This window comes from Helianthus annuus, chromosome 13 (genome assembly GCF_002127325.2).
Source record: "Helianthus annuus cultivar XRQ/B chromosome 13, HanXRQr2.0-SUNRISE, whole genome shotgun sequence".
NCBI classification, from domain to species: Eukaryota; Viridiplantae; Streptophyta; class Magnoliopsida; order Asterales; family Asteraceae; genus Helianthus; species Helianthus annuus.
Genome location: NC_035445.2, coordinates 156838302 through 156859956, shown reverse-complemented (window position 1 = coordinate 156859956; position 21655 = coordinate 156838302). Strand labels below are relative to the sequence as shown.

General features: G+C 40.5%; 1 protein-coding gene across 1 annotated transcript; it reads left to right on the top strand.

Annotated features, from left to right (window-relative positions):
• The first annotated feature begins 3264 nt into the window (after positions 1 to 3264).
• Positions 3265 to 4205, top strand: LOC110902099. Its single transcript, XM_022148836.1, has 2 exons — positions 3265 to 3902; positions 4202 to 4205. The coding sequence occupies exons 1-2, from the start codon at positions 3265 to 3267 to the stop codon at positions 4203 to 4205; spliced, it is 642 nt and encodes a 213-aa protein (XP_022004528.1).
• The last annotated feature ends 17450 nt before the right edge of the window (positions 4206 to 21655 follow it).

Below are 21655 nucleotides of genomic sequence, written 5' to 3'. Positions count from 1 at the left end.
CTAGGGTTTACTCACTAACCAAATTTCAACGTACAAAGGTTAATATCAGAACATGTAATTTGTTCGCTACTGGGCCGAAGCCCAGTTCTGTTTTTCGCCGGCCCACTTCGAAAGGAGGGTGGTTTCGGGTGGGGAGTTTATTTCGAGTGGGGGTGTTTTCGTGTGAGAGTGTAGAGATGTTTGGCAAAGGTTACACATTCATTTCACATTACACTCAACCGTATTATGAATACTCAGAATATATATCAACATAATTCTATTTGGTTTTGAATTAAATATGCCGAACATGCTATCAATACGAAACGTGTATTATTATATACCCACTAATAATGCACACCACACATATATAAATAACACGCTTAGCATCCACCATGTAAAACATACCAACCACAATACGATTTAACTTATTACTAACACGTACAGTTGTGAAACAAACAAGTCATGTCAACAAACAGTCAAAACAATTAATCGTGTAATAGTGCGAAGATGGAATCTTAGAAACTCGAGTTGTCACATTATCCCCAACTTGAAAGAAATTTCGTCCCGAAATTTAGCATGCGGTTACTGAGGAAGCTAGTTAAATTGTATCGTTTACTGGTTTTCCTGGGGTGTCACATCATCCCCCCGTTGCTTTGGAATTTCGTCCCGAAATTCTGTAGTAGCTTCAGCCTCAGTAGTGGTTGCACGGTTTCCGAATAACTGAGGATACTTGAGTTTCATTTTATCTTCTCGTTCCCAGGTGAACTCTGGGCCACGACGGGAGTTCCAACGAACTCGAACAAGAGGTATTCTGGTGTTTTTGAGGACCTTAACATCCCGGTCCGTGATTTCAACATTTTCCTCGACGAAATGTAACTGTTCGTCGATAGTGAGCTCCTTCAAAGGAACTATGAGGGTCTCATCTGATAGACACTTCTTCAGATTCGACACGTGGAAAACGTTGTGAACTGCACCGAGTTCTGCTGGTAGGTTCAGTTTGTAGGCCACTTTGCCTATTCTTTCAATGACTTCGAACGGTCCGACATACCGCGGATTGAGTTTGCCTCGTTTACCAAAACGAACCACACCCTTCCAGGGTGAGACTTTAAGTAGCACTCAATCCCCAACTTGGAACTCGAGCGGTTTCCTGCGCTTATCAGCGTAGCTTTTCTGACGGTCACGAGCCGCCGCCATGCGTTGTCGTATCTGTGCAATCCGTTCAGTAGCATCAACTACCATTTCTGGACCTGTGATCTGACTATCACCCACCTCTGCCCAACAAAGAGGTGATCGGCATTTACGTCCGTATAATGCCTCGAATGGAGCGGCTTGTATGCTGGTGTGGTAACTGTTGTTGTACGAAAACTCCACTAACGGGAGATCTTTTTCCCAGCTGTTGCCGAAATCGATAACACATGCACGTAACATGTCTTCCAGAGTTTGAATAGTGCGCTCAGACTGCTCATCCGTCTGAGGGTGATAAGCTGTGCTCATGTCTAATCGAGAGCCAAAAGATTTGTGCATCGCTTGCCACAGTTCTGAAGTGAATCGTGCATCACGATCCGAAATAATGGAGGTTGGCACCCCGTGTCTTGAAACTACTTCCTTGAGATATACGTCTGCTAGAGTGGAGAACTTATCCGTTTCCTTAATAGCTAGGAAGTGTGCAGACTTCGTGAGTCGATCCACGATCACCCAAATAGTATCGTTCCCCCGCTGGGATCTAGGTAGGCCAGTAACGAAATCCATGGAAATTTCCTCCCATTTCCATTGTGGTATCTTTGGTTGCTGAAGTAGGCCCGATGGTTTCTGATATTCTACTTTGACTCTCGCACAAGTCAAACACTTGCCGACGTAAGTCGCGATGAGGGCCTTCATGCTTGGCCACCAGTACGTGTGTCTGAGATCGTGGTACATTTTATCCGAACCTGGATGTACCGAGTAGTGAGACTTGTGTGCTTCATCAATCACAAGTTCTCGTAAACCGCCATATAGTGGGACCCAAATACGCCCCGTTACATAGTAGGCGCCGTCTTCTTTTCGTTCTAATCGCTGCCTTGAGCCGCGTAAGGCTTCGGCCTTGACATTCTCTGGTTTCAATGCTTCTACCTGAGCATCTCGTATCTGTGTAGGAAGACTAGACTGAATAGTAAGCTGCAATGCCCGTACGCGTGGGCATGTCATTTCTGTTAAAGTCCCGTTTAGGGCATTCATGTACCCTTTTATTTAATATTGGAATATGTTAAATTTTAATTTTTATTACATGCATAAATATAACATATAAAATAAAAACAAAATATCATTCCTTTTAAAATTAATTCTGCCATTATATATAAAATAAAATCTTAAAAGGCAAAACCTAGCCATTTGTCATTTTAAGACATGGCCATGATGGTAGTTCCTTAATTAGATTCAAATCCTTGTTAACATCTGAAAACATGTTAACACTCTTGGCAAATGTGATTCGATAAAATCGCATAAGTCATCCTTAAATTGGATTCTTCCAATTCTTTTTTATTTATTTAATCATCCATTAGTGATGAAGTGCCTACGGGCCATAATTAACGTCCTTTGAGACTAAAGACAGTTGTGGTCTACGACTCCCTGTCAAGAAGAGGTAATGAACTATGATTCAAGCCTCAATGCCTCGATCCTATAAAATCTTGGCTTACAATTTAAATTTGTCACTATGACTTGGCCTTTTGTGCTATTATTATATCTTAATTATAACTAAGGATTATTATTATAATAAAATCCTAAACGAATATGTTTAACAAATTAACCAATATGGTTATTAATACCATGGTTAATAAATCATCAAGAATGATAGTACTGTGATAGACTTCTGGATAAATCATTGTCATCATTTTATGTAGCAATCAAGCTACATGGCTGAGTCAGAAGAAGTTAACAGTCACCCTCTGGAAAATCATGAGGCTACTAGGATCAACATAACCAGGGAAGAACTTCGAGCATTGATTGATACTGCTGTATCTAAAGCCGTGGATAGGCAATTTAGGGAATCAAGTGGTACACATAGCAAGACCTCATCTGTACCCCATTCCAAAACTCACCCTAAGACTCACTCTGAGGCTTATAGTAAGTCACCTTCTAAAACACATGAGTCAAAGAAGGATGATGTTCAACACTCCTCTCGAATCAGCACAGTATTCCATCTAAAAAGATTGTATTTGATTGTGAACCACGTACAAAGACCTGTACCTATAAATATTTTGTCTCCTGCAAACCCATGGATTTCACTGGGAAAAAGGAGCTTTTGACTGCATGACATGGTTAGATGAAATGGATACAGTGGTTGACATCAGTGGTTGCGTTGATAGGGATGCGGTGAAGTTTGTATCTCAGTCATTCAAAGGTGAAGCACTAGCTTGGTGGAGGTCTTTGATCCAAGCTACCGGAAAGATCCCATTGTACAATCTGTCTTGGGATCAGTTTGTGACGTTGATCAAGGAAAACTTCTGTCCTCAACACGAGGTTGAGAAGATCGAGACTGAATTCCTAACACTGGTGATGAAGAATTTGGATTGTCAGGCCTACCTTACAAGTTTTAGTACAATGTCTCGATTGGTTCCATATTTAGTGACACCGGAACCAAAACGGATAGCTCGTTTCATTGGGGGTCTATCCCCGGAAATCAAAGCCAGTGTGAAGGCATCCCAACCTACTACCTTTAGGTCTGTAGCTGATCTGTCACTATCTCTTACCCTAGATGCGGTCAGGCAGAGATCGCTTAGGAATTCTGATGCTGGGAAGAGAAAACGTGAGGATTATATCTCACACCGTTCAGACAAGAAGCTCAAAGGGAACTCTGACCACAAGAAGAGTTCTGGGTTTAGAAGGGATGATCAGCAGTCGGGTGAAAAGCCCAAGTGTAAAATCTGTAAGAAGCGCCATTTGGGGAGGTGCAGATACGAATCGAAATCCCAATCACAGCCGAGAGCTTGTGGGATTTGTAAGTCAAACGAGCACAGGACATTAGACTGCAAGAAGATAAAGGACGCGACGTGTTATAACTGTAATGAGAAGGGGCACATCAAGTCCAACTGCCCAAAGTATGCCAAGAAACCCGAAGAAGGCAAGAAGACCAACGAAAAGGTCTTCCAGATGAATGCACGGGAAGCAGTCCAGGATGATAACGTGATAACAGGTACCTTCCTTATTAATGATGTTTATGCAAGGGTATTATTTGATTCGGGTGCAGATAAATCATTTGTTGATAATAAGTTTTGTAAATTGTTAAATCTGCCCATTAAAACCCTAAGCATAAATTATGAAGTAGAACTAGCCGATGGTACCTTAGAAACTGCCTCAACTGTGTTAGATGGATGTTTTATATCCATTAGGAACCACTCTTTTCCGTTATCCTTGCTTCCTTTGAAATTAGCTGGTTTTGACATAGTTATAGGCATGGACTGGTTATCTCATAACCAAGCCCAGATCGTGTGTTACAAGAAACAAGTAGTGATCAAGACTCCGTATGGTAAGCCACTTACCATACAAGGAGATACTCAGTATGGGTTGCCTAAGCAAGTGTCTATGCTTAAGGCATCAAAGTGTTTGAAGAAGGGTTGTGTCATTTACATAGCACAGGTGACTATTGATGAACCAAAGGCCAAGGTTGAAGACATCCCTATCATTTCAGAATATCCAGAAGTATTCCATGAAGAACTACCTGGTTTACCACCAGATAGACAAGTGGAATTCAGAATCGACATTATTCCTGGAGCAGCACCTGTTGCAAGAGTGCCTTACATATTAGCACCAACAGAGATGAAAGAGTTGAGATCTCAACTGGATGATTTATTGGCCAAAGGATTTATCAGGCCTAGCTCATCTCCCTGGGGAGCACCAATCCTGTTTATAAAGAAGAAGGATGGATCGACGCGTCTATGCATCGACTATCGCGAACTTAACAAGGTCACGATCAAGAACAGATATCCATTGCCCAGGATCGACGATCTATTCGATCAGCTTCAAGGAGCCAGTTACTTCTCCAAGATCGACTTGAGATCAGGGTATCATCAACTGAAGGTTAAAGATGAAGATGTACACAAAACTGCATTCAGAACTCGTTATGGTCACTATGAGTTCTTAGTGATGCCTTTTGGGCTCACTAATGCACCAGCAGCGTTCATGGATCTCATGAACCGCGTCTGCAAGCCCTACTTGGATAAATTTGTCACCGTCTTTGTTGGGATTGAACCCTATCAGAGGAACATATAATTAAAGCCAAAACTGGATCAGAACAGTGGATTATGAATAAGCAGATGCTGATACACAAATCTCTCCCCTTGAAAGTGATTACAACTACTGATGACCTCCTATCTGCTGATCTTACCAAACTGCTGACTCATAACTGCTGCTCAACTAAAGATCTGATGGAAGACTAAAGTCCTGCTGATTCAATCTACTGCCTTGAGTCAAGCACTGCCGATCCGGACAAGTGCTGCTGGGTTCACAGCAGTAGAAGGTTTCAGCAGCTGTTCTAAAGTCTGTTTTGTAATAGAATGTATTAGCAGTAGTTAACACAAGCAGTGTCTGTATAGATCAGAGGTTAGAGTTTGTTAGGAGGTTAGATGTCACTTTCATGGTGACGTCAGCAAAGATGCTCAGTAGTTTGCAAGTGCCTATAAATAGTTCAGTACTTTGTACTGTTCTATTAGCTCTTTCCATCATTCGTCTTCTTTGCACGAACAAACTACTGAGCTCGGGCTGCGGGGGAGTTTGCATTCATACATCTATCTTTGTAATCGTTGTTGAAATTAAATTCAATCATTCGGTTCATTGTGTAAAAGATGTTTGATTAAAGTATTACTCTCATTTGATTGTATGCAAAGTTTGTTTTCATTTTAATTCCACTGCACAACTCATCCATTTTCATCTTAACTTCAAACACAAAATACAATCAAAAAGAAACTCAGATCCAACAATTGGTATCAGAGCTTGGACAGTCAAATTTGATTTAACAATCATTTTGACGTAAATAGTTCAGCTCAAAACAGTTGATACTGATCGTTTGTTCGTCGTTGAAAACAGAGTAAGGATTAATCACCACTAAAGTTGATTTCTCAGTACCTGTAAAACAACAAGAATGACGTCACAATCTCAGGACGATAAAAACATTGGTTCTCTCTTTAAACCACCTATGCTAAAAAGAAATGAGTACAACATCTGGCAGAGGAGGATGGGTCACATCCTCGCTCAACAAAGCACAGGTTGTTGGAGGTCTGTCATCTTTGGTCCTCATGTTCCTACAGTGCCAAGCGCTGAAGATGCTAAAAAACAAGTTCCAAAACCTGTTGAAAATTATACTGAAACGGATTATCAAAAGTTTGAACTAGATGCTAAAGCATTTAGTATCATAGCATCAGCGCTGCCCAACGAAATATATGCTGGATTGTTACATTGTGACAATGCCAAAGAGTTGTGGGACGCGCTTAAGGAACAGTTTGGAGGTACCGAAGAGGTCATAGAGAACAATAGGGAAATCCTGAACCAACAGTATGAAACATTTTGTCATGTTAAAGGTGAATCACTAACGCAACAATTTGAGCAGTTCAGTTGTCTCATCAGTGAACTGAGGCTTGTTAAAACCACTTTTACAAATTCAACTCAAAACAGCAGGTTTCTCAGGTCACTGCCAGATAAATGGGACACAATAGCGTTTGTCACCCGAAAGGGAGTTGAACCAGAAAAGGAAGTTACAAGAGTCAGGGAAAACCGTTGATGATTATTCATTCGGTAACACTGCTCTTCTGAGTCAAGAAGAATCTGGTGGTAGTGGTAAGGATCAGGGTTATGATCACTTCATTGACATAACTGCTGGTGCAAATTTTAACAACCCTGATCCTCACTCTACAGGTTATGCATTCACTGCAAATGAAAACCAGATGTCAGACAATTTAAGCTTTGAACTAAATGATTTACAGCATTTTGACCCCACTGATCTAGAGGAAATGGACATCTTGCATCAACTGGCCTTGCTAAGTGTTAGAACTAGCAAGTTTTATAAAAGAACAGGGCGAAAATTCCCAGGGTTGCATGGGAATCTAAGGGTTGGGTTGGATAAATCGAAAATCAAGTGCTATAAGTGTAACAGGTTAGGACATTTTGCTAGAGAGTGTAGGAGTCAAACAACTGGTCCCATAATCACTCACCCTAGTTCAAATCCTAGACCTCAAAATCAAAACACTGTGCACTATGCCCAATATGCCCCAGCAGCACATGTGAACACTGCTCACTATGCTGTTGCTCCTGTGCCAGTGCATTATGTCCAAACAGCTGCTCCACAGATTCAATATGTTCAAACCCCTGCTCCCCAGGCACAAGTGCAACCTGCACCACAAACCACTGCTCCAGTAGCAACACAACCAGATCAACAAAGTTTCTTTACTCAAGAGTTTGTTGACTTGAGCAGTATGCCTGAAGACCTCAGTGATGAAAACTTTGCACTTTATGCTTCTAATGTTTCTTCTCATGATGAATTTTGTTTGATGGCATTAGAGTCAATACAGGAGGGTGTTGAATCTGATGAGAAACAGATGGTCTCTGAAACAGTGGATGAGGTGATTGAAGCAGTGGTTACTGCTGTGGCTGATGAAGTACTGTTGGAAGAAAGTTCAGGTACCCTGATTGAACCACTGACAGATCTATGGTCTGAAGAAGATAAGAAAGAAGAAAAGGCAGGTGAAGAAGAAGAGAGAGCTGGTGATGAAGAGAATACTCAGTGTGATTGTGCAATGATGGCTGCTGCCAAGGTATCACCTCAAGTTCTAGAAAAACTATGTTCTGACAATTGCATTATTGCTTTTGCTAACATCAAAGAGGTGAATGAAAACCTTAGGAACAAAATCTTAACTGATGAAGTCAAATTTGAAAGATCTTTAAAAGAACTTAAAAACAAATTGGCTGAAAAAGAGAAAGAGATTAGCAGCATGAAAGAAGAGCAAAGCATAACCAAAACCCAACTCCAAACTATGGTAGAAAAATACCAAGTTTGCAAAAAGGAGTTAGAATCCACCCAGATCACATGTGAAAAATGGGTGGAATCATGCAAAGGGTATGAGGTTATGCTTGAGAAACAGATAAAAAGCAATGTGAAATTTGGGGTTGGTTATAGAAAACATGATGATGAAAACACTGCTTTTGAAAAATCTGTTTCAACCACTGATGTAACTACTGAGTACATCCCCACAAACAAGAATGGCCAAGAAGTGAAAATCACTGACAAACTTGGTAACAGAATCACACTTGACAGACCAATGTGCCCCTCTGCTTTTGAGGAGATTGAAAATCATCAATTTAAACCAAGATGGTCTGATGAGTGTGATATTCTTGAAAATTTCAAGCCAATGGACTTTACATCAACTGATGGTGTTAAAGCTCCAAAAGCTAAAGTCATTCCTCTTAAGGACATTCCAGCAGTGGTTAAAACCTCTGCTGTAAAGGAATCTGAAAAGAGGAAGAAGAAAGAAAAAATTGATAACTTGTTTTGTGAATTTTGTGAGAAAAGGAACCATCTAACAAAAGATTGTTTCCACTTAAAAGCTTATGATATAAACAAAACAAGTGTCATAGTTTCAGCTGAAAGCTGCATTGTTTGTGGAAAAACAAACCACAAAACTCAAGCATGTGTGTATCTCAAAAACTTTGACATCAAAAAGAATGAGTACCTTGCTAAAACATCCTTGAGTCCATCAGATCACCATCTGTCAAATTCACAAAGAAACAACCACTGTTTGTGCCAGTTTAAACAGCTGTCACAAAACAGCTGAACCAAACATCTGTTAAAAGAGATGTTCAGGTTACTGATGCACCTCCTGCCAATCAGTTCAGAAAAGGCAAGGAAAAACAGTCCTACCAAAGGATTCCACACGTTTATGAGGTCTACAAAAAGCCCTCTAAACCCAGAGTGAATAGGCATCCTTTCGGTTACCAACAGGTGATTCGGCAAGACCCTCAACAGTGGTTAGCAAGGAACAGTACTAAAACTGTCCAAACCCCTGACTTAACCACTGTCCATCACACTGCATCCATACCAGACACTGTTGAGACTCCATCCAAAGCCCTGTTGGCTTTGGAGTCCTTAATGAACTAATCCTTTTACTTCATGTGCAGGGAGCTTCTGCATGCTTTGATAGTCTTTGGTATGTAAATAGTGGAGGCTCCAGGCACATGACAGGATGTAAAGCCCTCCTCAAAGACTTTAATATCCATGGTGGGGGTGATATATCCTTTGGAAATAATAGTAAAGGAAAGGTTTTGGGGTCTGGAACAGTGCAATCTGGCAATGTAAAATTTGAAAATGTCAATCTAATAGACAATCTAAAATTCAACCTTCTGAGTGTATCCCAAATGAGTGACAAAGGGTTTGGGTCATTCTTCACAAAAGATTGTTGTAGGATTGTTGGACCAGAAATGGTCAAAAAGATTGAAGCAATAATCAAAAATGGTCAAACTAAACTTGTTGCTCAAAGAAGTGGCAATGTTTATGTTGTTGACATGTCAAAAGAGTGTCCCAGAGCTGATGCCCGTCTGTTCTCAGCTGCCTTTAACAAAGAGACAGAACTTTGGCACAAAAGACTGGGGCACACAAATCTTAAGACAATAACAGAAATTTCAAAAAATGGTTTGGTGAGAGGCCTACCACAAAAATTGTTTTCATGTCCTGAACATTGCATTTCCTGTTTAAAAGGAAAACAGCATAAAAGTTCCCACAAGTCCATTGAAGAGTCCAAAACAACCCAGTGTTTGCAAATGCTACACATGGATTTGTTTGGCCCAGTTCAAGTCATGAGCCTTAAAAAGAAAAGATATTGTTTGGTTATAGTTGATGACTTTTCTAGGTTTACATGGACTTTCTTTTTGCACTCTAAAGATGAAACTGCAGGCATTTTGCAAGACTTTGTGACACAGGTTGAAAAGCAATTTGACCTTCCAGTGAAAAGCTTTAGGAGTGACAATGGCACAGAATTTAAAAATAGGGAGTTGGACGCCTTCTGTGTGAAGAAAGGGATTGTAAGGCAGTACAGCATCCCTAGAACACCAGAGCAAAATGGGGTTGTTGAAAGAAAGAACAGAACTTTGATTGAGGCTGCCAGAACCATGCTTGCAGATTCAGGTTTGCCATTAACTTTCTGGGCAGAGGCAGTAAACACTGCTTGCTATGTCCAGAACAGAGTTTTAATAAACCCCAGGCACAAAAAGACTGCCTATGAAATTCTGTATAAAATCAAACCACTGATATCATACTTCAAGGTGTTTGGCTGCCCATGCTTTATTTTGAACTTAAAAGATTCCATTTCAAAATTTACAGCCAAAATAGATTGTGGTTATTTTCTGGGATACTCAACCACTGCCAAGGCCTACAAAGTGTTTAATGCACGGACCAAGGTAGTGGAGGAGACTTTGGATGTAAAGTTCAATGAACTTTCATCAATGAAAATCCCAGCAAATCCTGCTGAACTGTTTGATCTTGAAAAATTCACTTTTGAAAATACTGTTGTCAAGACTAACAGTGCAGGTCCATCAGAGGATACAACACCAGACTATGGGTATGAAGTCATCATCCCTCAAAGGTCTGCCACAAAGGGAAAAGCATCAATTGTTCAAAACATCTGTCAAAGCTCAACCACTGCTACATCAACAGTTGTTGACCAAAGTAGCCCATTCACCACTGCTTCCACATCCTCAAACACTATTAACAAAAGTCCTCAAACAGTGGATAAAAGTCAGCAGTGGTCCACTCCATTACCACCCATTCCACCACCTTTTGAAGCCACTGCTGAGTCATCAAAGTCATCAGCAGTGGTTAGCTCAAATGATACACATTTGCAGCCTTCACCAACAAATGCCATCATACCATACCAAGGAGATTTAATCTTCTTGAGATCTCATCCACCTGATCAAATCATTGGCAACATCAATGAAGGGGTGCTCACAAGAAGCCAAACCCAAAACATTTGTCTTTTTGCTGGTTTTCTATCACTTCATCAGCCAGTCAAGTACCAAGAGGCACTAAAAGACAACAGCTGGGTAGAAGCCATGCAAGAGGAGCTCCAACAGTTTAAGAGACAACAAGTATGGGAGCTTGTACCACTGCCAAAATAGGTTAGTCCCATTGGCACAAAGTGGGTCTTCAAGAACAAAACAGATGAAAGGGGCATTGTTGTCAAGAACAAAGCCAGGCTTGTGGTTCAAGGTTACAGACAGGAAGAGGGGATTGATTATGATGAAACATTCGCCCCTGTTGCAAGATTGGAAGCTATCAGACTGTTCCTGGCCTTTGCTGTCAACCACAACATGAAGGTGTTTCAGATGGATATCAAAAGTGCTTTCCTCTATGGTACCTTGCAAGAAGAGGTATATGTATGTCAACCTCCAGGCTTTGAGGATCCATTTTATCCTGATCATGTCTACAGGCTAAACAAAGCCTTATATGGCCTAAAACAAGCACCTAGAGCCTGGTATGAAACTCTTTCCAACTTTCTACTCTCAAATGGTTTCAAAAGAGGTACCATTGATAAAACACTGTTTCTTAAATGGAGAGGGAAAGATTTAATGATTGTCCAAATTTATGTGGATGACATTATTTTTGGAAGCACATGTACCAAAATGTGTGAAGAGTTTAGAGAACTCATGACAGCTGAGTTTGAAATGAGTGCAATGGGTGAGCGGCAATGCTTTCTTGGTCTCCAGGTACAGCAATTGCAAAATGGAACTTTCATTCATCAAAGCAAATATGCTAAAGAACTTTTAACCAAATTTGATATGAATGATTGTAAACCATGCAGCACACCCATGGCCACAAATAAGCTGGTCATGTCTGATGGAAAGGATGAGCTGATTGACCAAACACTCTATAGAAGCATGATTGGGTCTTTATTGTACCTAACTGCATCTAGACCAGACATGATGTTTGCAACATGTGTCTGTGTAAGAAGTCAATCAGCTCCCAGAAAATCAAATCTCATTGCTGTAAAAAGGATTCTCAGATACATAAAAGGTGCTCCCACACTTGGTATCTGGTATCCAGCTAATGGGAATATCAAGCTTTCAGGTTTTTCAGACAGTGACTTTGCTGGATGTCACACCACAAGGAAGTCCACTTCAGGAGGGTGCCAGTTTCTAGGTGATTGCTTAGTATCCTGGCAAAGCAAAAAGCAAGCAGCTGTTTCAACATCCACTGCTGAGGCTGAATACATTGCTGCTGCAAGCTGTACAGCCCAACTCCTGTGGCTTCAAAATCAGTTACTGGATTTTGGTATCACTGCCTTAAAGACACCACTCATGTTGGACAGCCAGGCAGCAGAAAATATCATCAAAAATCCAGTTTCCCATTCTACCACAAAGCACATCGACATCAGACATCACTTTGTGAGGGATTGCTATGAAAAAGGTTTGATTTCTCTGCATCATGTCCCAACTAAAGACCAGCTGGCAGATGTGCTCACAAAAGCACTTGATACAGCCACTTTTGAAAGCTTGGTCTCTAGGATTGGGATGCTAAACATGGATTAACAAGCAACATCTTGTTTTTCTATGAATAAAAGCAACAAAATGTTTTCAGAAAATCAAAAATCCATCCTTAAAAATAGCTTAAAAATGAAAATTTCATTAAAATCCTTAAAAGTCTGCCATAACCACTGATTGTTCAAAAGTCTGCTCTACTTCAAAAAGTCTGCCCACTGCTGAAAGGCAACCTCTATTCTCTCATTCCTTGATAACCACTGTTGTTCAAAAGCAGTGTCTTATCCACTGATATGCTATCCACTGATAGTGAAAATCATCCACTGCCCCCTTTCCACTGCTTTCATCAGTTGCTTTCACCAAAAGTACTGTCCTTCATTTTCACCAGTGGTTGTCACGTGGGCAGTACATAGCAGTCAGACCTTTTGTAACGGCTGCCACGTCAGCATTCATTCTCTTTCCTATAACATCCCCACTCACCATCAAAACAGGGTTTTACTGTCGAATTGAATTCTTAAAAATTCTCTTCTCAAAGCAGTTTTTTCTTCTCATTTCTCACAAATTTCTTCGATCGTTTCGTTTCAAAAATGACAAAATCGAAGCTTTCTGCAAAACCCTCATCAAAATCATCGAAAACAGCCTCTCAAAAGGCAACTACCACTGAAATTCCATTCAAAAATTCTCACAATCTCCTGGGTCTTCTCACAAAACCAGGAACCACAGATGTTTTCGATTCCATTATCACCATCATGGCAAAATCAAAGTACAAAACTTTGCTCACCGCCGACGCACCCGTCTACTTAGCGACCCAAAGGGAATTTTGGAAGAATGCAACCCTTGAAAAACAAGGCGACATTGCAACTGCAATCCAATCTTCCATAAAAGGTAAAGCTGTCCACATTACACCACAATCCATCTCCGAAGTCTTTCAACTCGATGACCAGGCAGGTAAAACTTCCTTCACTAAAAACGAGTTGCACATTGACTTCATTGAAAGAGGGTATGAAACCACAATGATGAAGAAACTAACCTTAGAAAAAGGTTATTTTCCTCCTGCACCAAGATTTCTATTTCATACCCTCCTCCTATGTGTCTCAAACAAAACCACTTCTTTTAATGAGATCCCTATAAAGATTCAAAATCTGGGATATGCAATTCTTCAAGAAGAAAATTATAATTATTCTCGGGAAATCTTTAAAGATTTGGTTAATAATGTTGAAAGCAAATCATTCTTACTATTCCCAAGGTTTTTAAGCTATTATTTTCAAAAGAAATTCAGTAAGGATGATTTAGCTTTAATAAACCAAGGTGAAATAACTGCAATAAACTACCTAACATCTGAAACTTTTTCACGAATGTTAGCACCTTGCAAAACACAAGCAGGGGTACCTGAGCAGAATTTAGCAGCAACCACTGCTCCTCAGGTATCTGCTGCTGAGCCTACTGCTCTAGGTGATCAAAGCAGCAGACCAACTGTTTTGAAACCCACACCTACAAAACCCAAAAAGCTTTACAAAAGGAAAAGTCAAAAACCCCCCAACCCAATCAAAAAGGCAACTCTGGAGGATGAGATACCAGAGTTAATGCTTGTGACAACACAAATGTCACAAGAAACCACTGCTGCTACTTCCTCACAGCAGTTGGTACAAATATCTCAACCCATAACCATACCTCCTCCTGCTTCTTCACAAAAAGAACAAGTTGTACACAGAGGGCCACCACATCATGATGCTCTGGATACACTCGTTTCCATCATCCACAGCTCAATGCCCGGAGCAAATCCGCTTTCTACACCCACCATCACATCCTCAATTCCACCAAAAACACAACTACTGTTGGATGCAATTGATTTGAACCAGACATTACACAGTCCTTCTCAATCACCTATCAATAAGAATATGCCTCAACAAATGACTGAGCCTGCTGTATCATTCTATGCTAACCCACCAACACAACCTGAGGAGGTTACACCCATTGAGTTACAAGTAACTCTTTGTGGTAATCCAAGTGAAGCAGCCACTACAACTGTTGAACCTACAGGTTTACAGTTGGACAGTGGTTACATCCATAAGACTTCCTTGGAGGCAATTCCTTTTATAGCACCTCTGCCAACCACCAGTGGATTTATTTATCCTACTGGCAACATCAAAAGGTTGTCAAGTGTTGAAGGAAGAAGACCCCAGTACCAAGAAAAAGGGGCATCAGTGGTTAAGGTTTGGAGTAAACTCCCTACTTCTACCACTGATAAAACCACTGTTAGTGGGAAATTAGATGATCCCATTAAATTGGGTGATGGTTTAAAGTACCAGAAATTGTCGGCTCGTGTTGAAAAACTTGATAACTCTGTTGCAGATCTCAAAGATATGCTACAACAGTTGTTACAAGTACAAAAGGTACAATCCACTGCTGTTCCACCTCAAGCACCTGCTCTCCAACAGGCACCTGCTACAAATGAGCTCTGGAATCTATTTCAACCTTTTCTCCATCATCAAGCACAAATAGCAGATCAGCAACATGAAAAACATGTTCAACAATTGAGAAATGCTATGGAGTCTAGGTACAAAGGCACTCAGGCTGATCTAAAGGCTCTCAAAACTCAGATCTTGCACTCCACTGGCACTGCTCCTCCACCAGTATTCTTCATTGATCAACTCCCCAAAGATAATGCCAAAAAGGGGGAGAAAATTCAGGAATGGAGAAGGAAAGGAATAACAGATGGTCTCTACCTCGCACCAGAAAATTCCAACATGACCAAACAGATTCCTTTGCCAGATGGGAGTAAGAAAATTGACGTGACCACAAATGCACTTGCAGAAGCACTTGCATGTGTAAAAAGGGATAGAGAGGCCAAAAAGAAAGCCAGGGTGGATTATCCGGATCAGGGTACTTCAGGGTCAAGAGATGATGAAAATCTCATTGATGAAAAGAAGAAGCCTACTAGAAAAGTAAGGCTACCCAAATCCATTCCGGTCAGACGTTCAAAGTCTGCTCAAAAACCACCACCTAAATCAGCTGTTGTAACTCCTGGTGTATCAGCTGCTGTTGGTACTTCAGTAGTTTCAACATTTGTTCCCACTTCAACACACACCACTTCAACACACACTACATCAAATGTTTTACCTCCATCACCACCAAAATCACAATCACCTCCTGTCAAAAGGCAGAAGACAGCAGTTGTTATAACTTCTGCTGTAAAGACAACAGTGGTTGGAACACCAGTTGTTTCAACAACTGTTAGTCTATCACAAACCACTGCCACTACAACCACCCTTCCATCCAAAACATCATCAGTCCCTCCTCAAATAAAGAGGAGAAGGCTAATTCCTAAAGATGATGTCACTTCACCATCCCCAACATCTTCAAAACCTTTAGCTCTTGTCAATATACCAAAACCAGTTCCACTCTCTTCTGTTCCAATGCAAAAGCCTTTACCTCCTGCAGGTGTTCAATTTCCTCTTGAACTGGAAGCAGTTAGAGAAGAAATAAAATCCTTTTATACTGAGGATGACCCTGCCAAAAGGAGTTTGCCTTCAATCAAAGGATATCCCTGGCCCAAAAACATTGAAGAATATTTGAAGATAAAGGCCAAGCAAGCAGAGGATATCTCGAAAAGAAACACACAAGGGAAATCTGACAAAGAAGCATCAAGATACTACCAATATCTGCTCACACAAGTCAGTTCCCTAGAACGTTTTGCTAAAAATGTCAGTCAACAAATTTCAGAAAGAGCAGCTGAAACTCTGAAGAAAGACTACATTGAAAGCATTATGTTCTACAAGAAATACAAAGGAGAGAGACACATGTACAAAGAGTGGACTGTTCCAGAGCTTGAAGCTGAATCAGCCAGAATTCAAGTTATGATAAAAAGGAAAGTCACTCACACTCCTCCTGATTGGGCAAAGTTCAAAAAGAATGTACCTGAAAAGCAGTTGGAACTAAAAAGAGTGAAAGAAGAATTGGTTGTTGCTAAATTTGGCACCAAAAGACAAGTTGCTAGATGGAAAGAAGATTTGGTCAGGTCAACCTACAAAAGGTTGGAGGAATTAAGGAAGAAAGATCCAAAAATTCCTCAAAAACCTGACTACCCTGAAGCAGCAGTTTCAAAAGGACCATCAAATCTGCAAATCAGGAGAGCCACTGCTCCAGCTGGTAATGCCATCTACAAAAGAAGGACACAAAGCCAGTTAGGAGCTGAAACTGTTCAAGAAATTCTTGCTGGAAATGTTGTTTTAAAAGAAGGCTTGATAAGAACGTTAAAAGAAGAACTTGAACAGGAAAACTCTGCTACCACTGCTCAGCCAGTGATGAACAGGCCAGCCTCACCAAATACTTCAGCAAATAAACATCTCCCAAGAAACCCACCAGGCTCAAAAATATAAAAGTGGGCAACTGACAAACAGACCTGCGTATTGACTTTGCTCAGGTCTGGTGGAGAAGTGGAGGAAATATCAAGGGAACAAGCTCTTGGCCTGAGTCTTGAAGATTTGCAGGATCTCCTTGATCTTCCACTTAGCAGGGATGATGAAGATACAGATGCCCTCGACTTTGAATTACAATTTAAAGGTCAGATGAGGGAGCTGTTAATGAGGCAATAAAATATCCACAAATAATGAAGGGTTTTGGCATTATCTGTTCCAGGGGGAGATTGTTGGGATTGAACCCTATCAGAGGAACAGATAATTAAAGCCAAAACTGGATCAGAACAGTGGATTATGAATAAGCAGATGCTGATACACAAATCTCTCCCCTTGAAAGTGATTACAACTACTGATGACCTCCTATCTGCTGATCTTACCAAACTGCTGACTCATAACTGCTGCTCAACTAAAGATCTGATGGAAGACTAAAGTCCTGCTGATTCAATCTACTGCCTTGAGTCAAGCACTGCTGATCCAGACAACTTCTGCTGGGTTCACAGCAGTAGAAGGTTGCAGCAGCTGTTCTAAAGTCTGTTTTGTAATAGAATGTATTAGCAGTAGTTAACACAAGCAGTGTCTGTATAGATCAGAGGTTAGAGTTTGTTAGGAGGTTAGATGTCACTTTCATGATGACGTCAGCAAAGATGCTCAGTAGTTTGCAAGTGCCTATAAATAGTTCAGTACTTTGTACTGTTCTATTAGCTCTTTCCATCATTCGTCTTCTTTGCACGAACAAACTACTGAGCTCGGGCTGAGGGGGAGTTTGCATTCATACATCTATCTTTGTAATCGTTGTTGAAATTAAATTCAATCATTCGGTTCATTGTGTAAAAGATGTTTGATTAAAGTATTACTCTCATTTGATTGTATGCAAAGTTTGTTTTCATTTTAATTCCGCTGCACAACTCATCCATTTTCATCTTAACTTCAAACACAAAATACAATCAAAAAGAAACTCAGATCCAACAGTCTTCATTGATGACATTCTTATTTACTCAAAGAATCAAGCTGACCATGAGAAGCACCTTCGTTGTATCCTTACACTGCTTCAACAAAAAAAGCTCTATGCCAAGTTTTTGAAATGCGAGTTTTGGCTTCGCGAAATCCAATTTCTTAGACACGTGGTTAGTGAGCGTGGTATCCAGGTGGATCCCGCTAAGATTGAAACCATTATGAATTGGCAAGAGCCAAAGACACCCACAGAAATTCGTAGCTTTTTGGGCCTGGCAGGGTATTATAGGCGTTTCATTGAAAACTTCTCAAGGATTGCAGCGCCCCTAACTTCACTAACCTGCAAGAATATCAAGTTTGACTGGGGTCCTAAGCAGCAAGAATCTTTTGACATCCTTAAGCAGAAGTTGAGCAATGCACCCGTGTTGACATTAATTTGTGGTATACTGCGATGCATCACACACTGGTATGGGATGTGTGCTCATGCAGAAAGGCAAGGTTATTGCCTATGCTTCTCGACAGTTAAAGGTGCACGAAAAGAATTACACCACCCACGATTTGGAGTTGGGTGTCGTTGTATTTGCACTAAAATTATGGAGGCATTATTTGTATGGTACCAAGTGTGTGATCTATTCTGATCATAAGAACCTTCAACACCTGTTTAATCAGAAGGACTTGATAATGAGACACCGTCGATGGATGAAGACTTTAAATGACTATGATTGTGAAATTCGATACCATCCAGGTAAGGCAAATTGGTCGCCGCTTTAAGTAGGAAGGAAAAGGTTAAGCCCATAAGAATCAATGCCAAGAGCATTGAATTAAAGAACAGTTTGAATGAAAGATTATTAGCCGCTCAAAAGGAAGCCGTATTAGAAGCTAACTATCCTAATGAAAAATTGGGAGTAACTGCTGAGCAGTTATCTTATGGCAAGGATGGAATCCTGAGATTAAATGGACGAATATAGGTTCCAATTTATGGAGGACTTCGGGATGTTATCCTCCAAGAAGCCCATAGTTCTAAGTATTCCGTTCATCTTGGAAGTGACAAGATGTACCAGGATTTGAAGACAAATTATTGGTGGATAGGCTTGAAGAAGTCTATAGCCACTTATGTAGCCAAATGTTTGACGTGCGTGCAAGTTAAAGCCGAACACTAGAAGCCGTCAGGGTTGCTACAACAGCCTAAACTTCCCACCTGGAAGTAGGAGATGGTGACTATGGATTTTATCACCAAGTTACGAAAGACAAAGTGAGGAAATGATACTATTTGGGTTATAGTGGATAGATTGACTAAGTCAGCCCACTTTTTACCTATTAAGGAAACACACAGCTCAGATAAGTTAGCTCAGCTATACGTGGATGAGATTGTATCTCTCCACGAAGTGCCAGTGTCTATCATCTCTGATAGGGATACGAGGTATACATCGCATTTCTGGAAAAGCTTTCAGCAATCCCTATGCACTCGATTAAATTTCAGCACTGCATATCATCCTCAGACGGATGGTCAAAGCGAGCGAACAATTCAAACACTGGAAGATATGTTAAGGGCTTGTGTTATTGATCTAGGTGGAAGTTGGGATGATCATCTTCCATTGATCGAATTTTCATACAATAATAGTTATCACTCCAGTATTCAAGCTGCACCATTTGAAGCTTTGTATGGAAGAAAGTGCAGAACGCTCGTTTGTTGGGCAGAAGTTGGAGATGTCCAACTAACAGGACCTGATATAGTCCTGGAGACGACAGATAAGATTGTACAGATAAGAGATCGTCTCAAAGCTGCCAGGGATAGGTAGAAAAGCTACGCAGACAAAAGGCGTAAACCTCTAAAATTCGAGGTAGGCGACAAAGTGTTATGAAGGTATCACCCTGGAAAAGGGTAATGCGATTTGGTAAGAAAGGCAAGTTAAGCCCAAGATACATAGGACCGTTTGAGATCATCGAATGTGTCGGAACAGTGGCTTACAAGTTAAACCTGCCTGAAGAGCTCAGTAGTATTCATAATGTATTCCACATCTGTAATCTAAAGAAATGTCTAGCTGATGAATCGCTAGTAATGTCACATGAAGATGTGCATATTGATGAGAGCTTGAAATTTGTTGAGAAACCTTTGTCGATCGAGGATCGACAGGTTAAAAAGCTTCGGAAGAAGCATGTACCGATTGTAAAGGTTAAATGGGATACCCGTAGAGGTCCCGAGTATACGTGGGAGGTAGAGTCCACAATGAAAGAAAAGTACCCTCATTTATTTCAGTAAATCTCGAGGTCGAGATTTCTTTTAAGGGGGTGAGGATGTAACACCTCGTAAAATCATGTCCAATACTATAAAGACACGTGTCATGAAAGATAAACGTGTTATAAACCCGGATCAACTTGAAAGATGTGTCATGAAAGATAAACGTGTTATAAACCCGGATCAACTTGAAAGATGTATGGTAGGATTAAAAGGGGGTCAACATGTTAATTTATACCTCTGAGTGACCTATTTATAAATCCCAAACCTTAATATATTTTATAAACATCTGATATATATTCAAATCCGGTTATTTCTGATAGTGCATAATTCAATTTGCAAAAGAAATGGACCCTATGAGTTTTACGACAAATCCTCACACTTTGGTCTTTTTCAAAAGACTACAAAACAATGCCATTGCATGGCCACACTTTCTAGGTGTCTCAGGTGTGAACATATGGTCCCCTCCTGCTTAATGACTGTAGATTCGAAGTTATAAAGATTGCATGGTCAAAACTTGAAAGTTTACAAGTTTTTGTCTTCTGGTCATCGGATACGGACCATATGGGCTTAGGCTTACGGTCCTCAAGGATTGTAGCTGGGCGATGAAACTCAAGGTTGGTTACGGACCGCATCAGTTTGGACTTACGGTCCGTAAGAGGTGAATACGGACCACAAGGGTTTTTGCTTACGGTCCGTAAGGCTGTCGCTGGCAGTTAAAATTGACAGTTGCCTATTACAGCAGGTTGCACCGACTTATAAACATGGTTTTTGAATTCAGGGGCTTTGCAACTGGTTTTTACAGTATAGGGACACTTGGACTCATCTGGGATCAATCCTAGACTTGTGTGTAAGGATCTCATGCAATCAAAGTCCCTATATAAGAGTTTTATGTTGCAACCATTTTGCTTGCTCACTTCAAATCACTTCAACCCTTTTCTCTGGAGCTCTCTGGACTTCAAGCAGACTTCCATTAGCTCTTAAATCGTGCATAGGACCTTTGTAAGTGTCCTTAAGCCTCTAATTAAAGTTTTAATTAGCTTAATGACCAAAAGTCAAACTTATCGTAATTAAGGTTTGACTTCGTAATTAATCACTAATGGTCCAGACATTAGTTAAATCAAAAGTAGCTATAAGTTGGTAATTATGTAGGTAATAAACCCCTAAGAGGGCACCTACTGATTATCACCCTAACTTGGTCAAATGTCGGGTCAAACTTAATTATAAAAAGTCAACAGAAAGCTATTTTTCAAAAAAACACATAATTAGCCATGTAGGAGCCAAGAAACCTGTTTTAACACTTGTATAACTTGGTAATTAATATAAGAACATGTCTAAGCATGTTCAACCCGACAATTTCAAGTATTAGCTCGGTTCGGAACCGAAAGTCGCAAAATTTGACTTTTGCTTTGACTTTCAGTTCTGACCCAATATAGCATATTTTAGAAGTGCCTTAGAGCTCTATTAGGACCAGGTTATAGGTTAGTATAACCCTCTGAGGTTATACAACTTGGTTCCTTATTTATCCGATTCATTTGCATGTTTCCGTTATATGCCTAAATGTTGACCATTTTGCCCTTTT